The 6,000-nt window shown below is 36.9% G+C and overlaps 2 protein-coding genes across 4 annotated transcripts in view; one reads left to right on the top strand and one right to left on the bottom strand.

The window, feature by feature from the left end:
- The first annotated feature begins 741 nt into the window (after positions 1 to 741).
- On the top strand, positions 742 to 1,638 carry LOC120003436 (auxin-responsive protein SAUR32-like). Its single transcript, XM_038852428.1, has one exon. The coding sequence runs from the start codon at positions 1,010 to 1,012 to the stop codon at positions 1,409 to 1,411; it is 402 nt and encodes a 133-aa protein (XP_038708356.1). The 5' UTR covers positions 742 to 1,009; the 3' UTR covers positions 1,412 to 1,638.
- Positions 1,639 to 2,390: 752 nt separating this feature from the next.
- The window catches only part of LOC120003789 (CDPK-related kinase 4-like), a 12,004-nt gene continuing 8,394 nt past the window's right edge, over positions 2,391 to 6,000 (bottom strand). For 2 of the 3 annotated variants that reach the window (XM_038852880.1, XM_038852881.1), the window contains exons 2-11: positions 5,663 to 5,793; positions 5,326 to 5,367; positions 5,124 to 5,232; positions 4,904 to 4,982; positions 4,011 to 4,307; positions 3,733 to 3,842; positions 3,399 to 3,503; positions 3,166 to 3,228; positions 2,773 to 2,940; positions 2,391 to 2,696 (exon numbers count right to left, since the gene is read on the bottom strand). In XM_038852880.1, coding sequence (XP_038708808.1) covers positions 2,559 to 2,696; positions 2,773 to 2,940; positions 3,166 to 3,228; positions 3,399 to 3,503; positions 3,733 to 3,842; positions 4,011 to 4,307; positions 4,904 to 4,982; positions 5,124 to 5,232; positions 5,326 to 5,367; positions 5,663 to 5,793 — 1,242 coding nt within the window. In that variant the 3' untranslated portion in view covers positions 2,391 to 2,558. The remainder of the gene's footprint in view (positions 2,697 to 2,772; positions 2,941 to 3,165; positions 3,229 to 3,398; positions 3,504 to 3,732; positions 3,843 to 4,010; positions 4,308 to 4,903; positions 4,983 to 5,123; positions 5,233 to 5,325; positions 5,368 to 5,662; positions 5,794 to 6,000) is intronic. The other variant, XM_038852882.1, reaches the window with a different exon arrangement.

Below are 6,000 nucleotides of genomic sequence, written 5' to 3' on the forward strand. Positions count from 1 at the left end.
AAAGGCTACAACCATTCAAACCTAATCGACTAATCCAATACCCATACCCATATATATATATATATATATATATATATATATATATATACACACACAGAGGTTCTCACCCGCGGGATCCCGCAAATTAGACATTGTGCGGGATTGTATTCTTAGCCGTCCGATTAAAGCAGTGGCTAAGATTAAAAGTTACAAAAAAAATTAAAAAACAAATTCAAATTCTCCAAAATTGCAGATGGCATTGGCTGCACCATCGTTTCAGATGGCTGATGTACCGAAACGGCCGGAAATTGAGTTGAAGTTGCAGTATCGCCCCTCTTCCCATCGTCGATTCGGCTAAATACGTGGTCTTCTCCGACGAACGACGGTAGCATTAGACTCTTCTCCCATGAAAATTGATAGTTCATTTTCCTCCTACAATGGGAATGCTCCCATCCGAACAGCTGAGCTGGTAGTTGATGGTGAGGACCTTGAGTCGGAATCCTTTCCATGCCAACCCCATCAAGATGCTTCTTTTCCACTCTCTCCAGACAACAACGAACTAGGTCCAATTTCTAAATATTTTTTGAATTTTTTTATTAAGTTTAATATCAACCGTTGGTCAAAATCCAACGGTTGAGAATACAATCCCGCAAAATAAAGACACTGCGGGATCCCGCGTGTGAGAACCTCTGTATGTATATATATATATATATATATATATATATATATATATATATATATATATATATATATATATATAGACTCATGTAGATGTCATTACCACCAATCTCAGAAAATCTCTATGTGGGTAATGTTACTTTGAACTTGTATTAGAATGAGCAACATACCAACATCTCTCACACAATCTTCCTTCACATTCGCAATCTCTGCCTCTCATCCGTGGCCTTTCTCTCTTGTACTTTTTTTCTCCCAACGTCAAATTCCTCAGATAACCCGGAAACAAAAACTAGGATTCCTGCAAAGGGTAGGGTAGGGTAGCTTCCAATTTCTGTTTTTTGGTTTTTTTGCAATGGAGAACCAAAATCACCACCACCACCGTCTCAACTTCCATCTTCATCATCATCATCATCAAGAGAAGGAGGAGGAGTTGAAAGATGTCCCCAAGGGTTGTGTAGCAATCATGGTGGGTCAAGGCGAGGAGCAAAAGAGGTTTGTGATCCCTGTAATCTATGTGAATCATCCCCTGTTTGAACAATTGTTGAAAGAAGCAGAGGAGGAATATGGGTTTGATCGAAAAGGACCCATTACAATTCCTTGTCATGTGGAGGAGTTTCAAGCTGTTCAAGGCATGATTCACAAGGAAAAATCTCATCACCACCACCACCTTCTTCTTCATGGCTCGTGCTTCAGGCAGGGTTTGATACGTGATTATGACGAAAGAATTAGATTGAATTGTTGTAGAGATTTGTGATTTTTATTGAATTTTATTTTGAGGGAAGAGAATTAGACGAGGCAAAGTGAGATGATGTTGTTGTTCTTGATGGGAACACAAGAAAGAAAGTGTGTAATGTAATTAAAAGGGACCAATGTCCTTGGAGAGACGTTGACTGGAACTTGGAATAAGCCAAAGGGTTTGCTTTTGCTTAGAGGCGTTGGATTTTAATTAAATGCTTCATATTTTATAAGTTGTTTCTTGGATATTACCTTTCTTTTCTTTTCTTTTCTTTTTTTATGATGAATTGAATAATGGTTATGATAGTCTAATGTAGAATCCTACACATTGCCCTAAACCCTCCCCTCTCCACATGGAGTAGTTCACTAGAAGTGGTAAGTTGTTTCTTGTGGTTAAATTATGGGTTGCTTCCAATTTAGAGGAATTCATGCATGTTCAAAAAACAGGATGCTGACCTTAATTTATAAGCAATTCATCAGGATTGGATTGGCTACAAGAACTTGACTTACTGCCCGTATATGTAATATCGGCTTCCCTCTCAAGGCTCTCTACATTGACTACACGTACATGGATTATAATGTTTCCATTTGACCTCTCTTACCAATCCATAATTATCTCCCAGTTTTCTTTATGAGAGAGAATGAGGTGGGGTGAGGTGACGTGTTGTTTACACGGGTTTGACTGCCATACAAGAAAACAAATAGAGCTTTCCCTTCCTGTAGAGACTATTATTTTATTCCAAACAATCCAATTACCAAGTCAAACATAAAATTAATAAGATATCAAAACAAGGGTGAGGGTGAGGGTGAGGGTGAGGGTGAGGGTGAGGGTGAAATGGGAGGACACCCCTTCCCCCCTCTGAAATCTCAATAAGCTAGTTGACAATCAAATTGGCATTGCCTGGTTCTCTTTCCTTTTGGCTTCAAGCATCAAGGAAAAATGTCCCCGAGATACAGATACAGATACAGATACAGATACAGATACAGATACAGATACATACATAAATCATATTCATTGAATTCAGTTTTTTTTTTGTTTTTTTCTATTTTTTTATTTTCGGTTTTCAACTTTACACCTTTTATCTAATAAATCCAGTAGATAGGAAAAAAGAATTGGGAAAGGCCAAGATATGAAGAATATGTAAACAATTTGGCTACTTACTATGCTATCGATGCCTTGAGTTGGAACTACGTATAGTTATACCATGAAGAAACTTGGTATATCCAAGGAAGCTCAGTTTTCCATCCGACTTTCTGATCCAATCTTTTAATAATGAGTAAGATGACGGCCCCAGATTCATTTCCTGCACCAAACACTTACAAAGTCAGATCAGTCCAGAAAAAAGCGCATACATTTCCAGAGAAAGCAGATACACATACTTGTGCCAACTCTTCAACTGTAATGACCCGGTTTCCTTCCTGTTCAAAAAACTCAAAAGCAGTGGTTGCAATCTTTTCCCAACCTTCAAGAGCCTCCAGCTGATATGGACTAATTGCAGCAGCACAAAATTCTTCAAACTCTACTTTTTTATGAGAAAGAGGCTCCATCTGAACATAATGCTTAGATCCATCAGAATTAAATATCAAAAATACGCAAGTGATTCTTCAGAGAACTCAAGAAACGAGTTTGCATCATCAATATTAATGGCAACAACCGATGTCTTGTACAACTCTCATGTATTTTATAATATTAGTTCAGATATGCTGGTGGAAAGATGTTAACTGCACGTCCAAACATATTTGTCAAAACTCAAAAATTGGTACAACTCTCACCATATTTAAAATCTCAAGGACCCTTGATTCCTTCATGGCATCTGTCACGTGTCTTATCAGAGCCTGCACTTAGTCAAATTGAGTTAAACCGTCAGGAAGAAGCCTACAGCCAAAAAAAATGCTTTTATAAATTATTAATGGATCATCTACTATATCGTTTAAAAGTAGTTATAAGTTCAATCTAAATCTCAAATGCTGGCAGAATATGTTAATAGAAGGAAGTACTTGCTTACCGCTCTGAAATTACTTAAGGAGACACATCCCTCTTTTGGTTCCAAAAGCCTAAACTGATCCCTAAGGTAAACAAGCTCGTCTTCCGGAATAGCTTTTGAAAGTGCCTGCAATAAAGTCAAAGAAAGAACATTAGAATGCCACTTATGAGAGACATCCTCATTACCCAGATACGTGCTTGGTGATAGGTGGGCTTATATTCACCTCACGTCATTAATGACTTGTAGAATACTAGAGTGCATAGCCACCTTCTGGGGTTAGGGAAACACTTATAACCATTACAAAAAGAAGGGAGCAACAAAAGAATTATTAGTCCAAAAGTATAGGGGTGATTACCTTTATTGCTGCACGCTTGAAAGGTGTGGCTCTAACATATGCCTTAACTAACTTATAGATTGAAATATCTAAAGGCACAGCATCATTTTCATTTCGTAACCATGGGTGACCTGCCAATGCGGAGTTGTTTATGGATTTTTCATAATAAAAAGACAAATTACTCATTGGCAAAAAAATGGTTGAATCTAGACTATAGGTATTCGGAACCAAAGAAGAGATATAGAGAATCATAACCTGGAAGTCATATATAAGGCTCCTAATATTTAGAAATGACTTACTTAGTGCTTGGGCAGCTGTCATTCGTTTTCTGTGGTCCTTGTTGAGAAGCCTTTTCACAAAATCTTTGGCTTCAGGTGAAACTGAAGGCCAAGGTGAATCATCAAAATTAGGATCAGCTCTTAGCACAGAACGAAAAATTCCAGACTCTGTCCTCGCCCAGAAAGGCCTGCTTCCACATAGCAGTATATATGTTATGACGCCAATACTCCACATATCTGCTTCAACATTATACGATCTATGGAGAACTTCGGGAGCAACATAGTATGCACTACCAACAATGTCATTAAGACGTTGATCTGAAAAAAATACAAGAATTGGATTTGGACATATATGCATAAACTTACAGTTGAAACAATTCAAAAAATTAAATAGGGAGAGACTGTCTAAGATATGTATAATTGAAAATGCCTTTCTGCAAAGACTAATCTAGAATACAAGTATTAAAAAAATAGTTTTTTAGTACAACAGATGTATGATTTTCAATGATACTTTTCTGGATTTATGATCTTTTAATAATAGACACAGACTAAGATAACATGAGACTCAGATGCATCATGCATCTCAATGACTCAAAGGGGGCAAACCACACACAAACTTGCACAACCATAGTCCACTATGAGAATCAAACTAGGACATAGCTAATCCAAATTCAAGTGCCCCCAGATCCATAAGCAAATGGCAGGGCTAACAAAGCCTTTATCCTCAATCACAATTATGTAAGTAAACACCGATTAAAGACGTAATGTAGTTAATAAAATCATAACTGGGTAAGCATCCCATGGATAAGAAAACAATACTACACAACTCATTTCAGATCATCATGCTAGTATGAATTGTTTACTAACTTATGCATTCGAGCATAAAATAGGGGTAATGGAATGGAAAGTATTACCTGGCCTAATAAAATCAGAGAGACCAAAATCAATTATCTTCATTGGAGCATTCTCATCCCTTGTGGTAAAAAGAAAATTCTGCCAAGTGGTTGCAAATTAATGGTTATTAGTTATCACAAAGCTAATGGCAGATTATACAACCACATATATCAACCAGTTTCAAATCTTGATATTCCAGATAGGACAAGCGGGTTAAATAGGGAAAAAAACATTGCCAACCTCTGGCTTTAGATCACGGTGGACAACCCCTTGAAGATGACAATAGGCAACTACACTAAGAATTTGTATGACAATAGCTTTAGCATCTTCCTCCGTGTATCTCCCTCCTCTACAACAAAGGAATGACATGAAGTGGCTAAGAATAGAAGTGGAAAAGCTGAAACATATCACCATTAGAAAAAAAATGGCATTCCTTTATTACCTTGCTAAGATCTTATCAAGTAATTCCCCTCCTTCACACAACCTGATATAAGAAAAGTCAAAAAAAATAAAAAATGGAACTGACTTTATAGTTTAATGACTACATGTGAGTTATGAAATAGTAATCCATACACGAAAACAATCTTATCAGATGGATGTTGTCAGCAAAGATTTTGGAACTAAACAGAGCCCAACAACTCAATGGCTCTAAGTGCAAATTATCCAAATTAAAAAAATTCAAGCACCCATATGAAAAAAAATCAAAAACAAAAAATGCATGTGAAAGGCATCAAACTGAGAGATAAGCATCAAATAAAGCATGACAAGATTATACATACTCCATGACTATGTAGACGTTATTGGCATCCTCAAAAGCATCATGGAATTTGATCATATGTTTATGCCCAGACAAGGCTTTCAACATTTTAACCTCTCGACGAACATCTTCAATTGATATTGCCGTTGTCATCTGCCAAAATAACAGTTGTTACTTATATCCCTCAAAGCCTCAAACTAAAAAAACGAAGTGAATCAGATAGATCCGACTATGAATAGTTGGAAAAAGGACTTTGTTCAAACCAACAATCTTCCTCCATAAACGGAATACTAAGAAGATTACAAGTACTGAGTTAATGAATTCCAACATCTGTATGTAAAGCAATGAGGCACTAGTTTA

This window comes from Tripterygium wilfordii, chromosome 8, assembly GCF_013401445.1.
Source record: "Tripterygium wilfordii isolate XIE 37 chromosome 8, ASM1340144v1, whole genome shotgun sequence".
Lineage (NCBI taxonomy): Eukaryota > Viridiplantae > Streptophyta > Magnoliopsida > Celastrales > Celastraceae > Tripterygium > Tripterygium wilfordii.

What these genes read in the sequence shown, in the direction of transcription:
- LOC120003436 (XM_038852428.1), top strand. Translation starts at nt 1,010, where the DNA reads ATGGAGAACCAAAATCACCACCACCACCGTCTCAACTTCCATCTTCAT.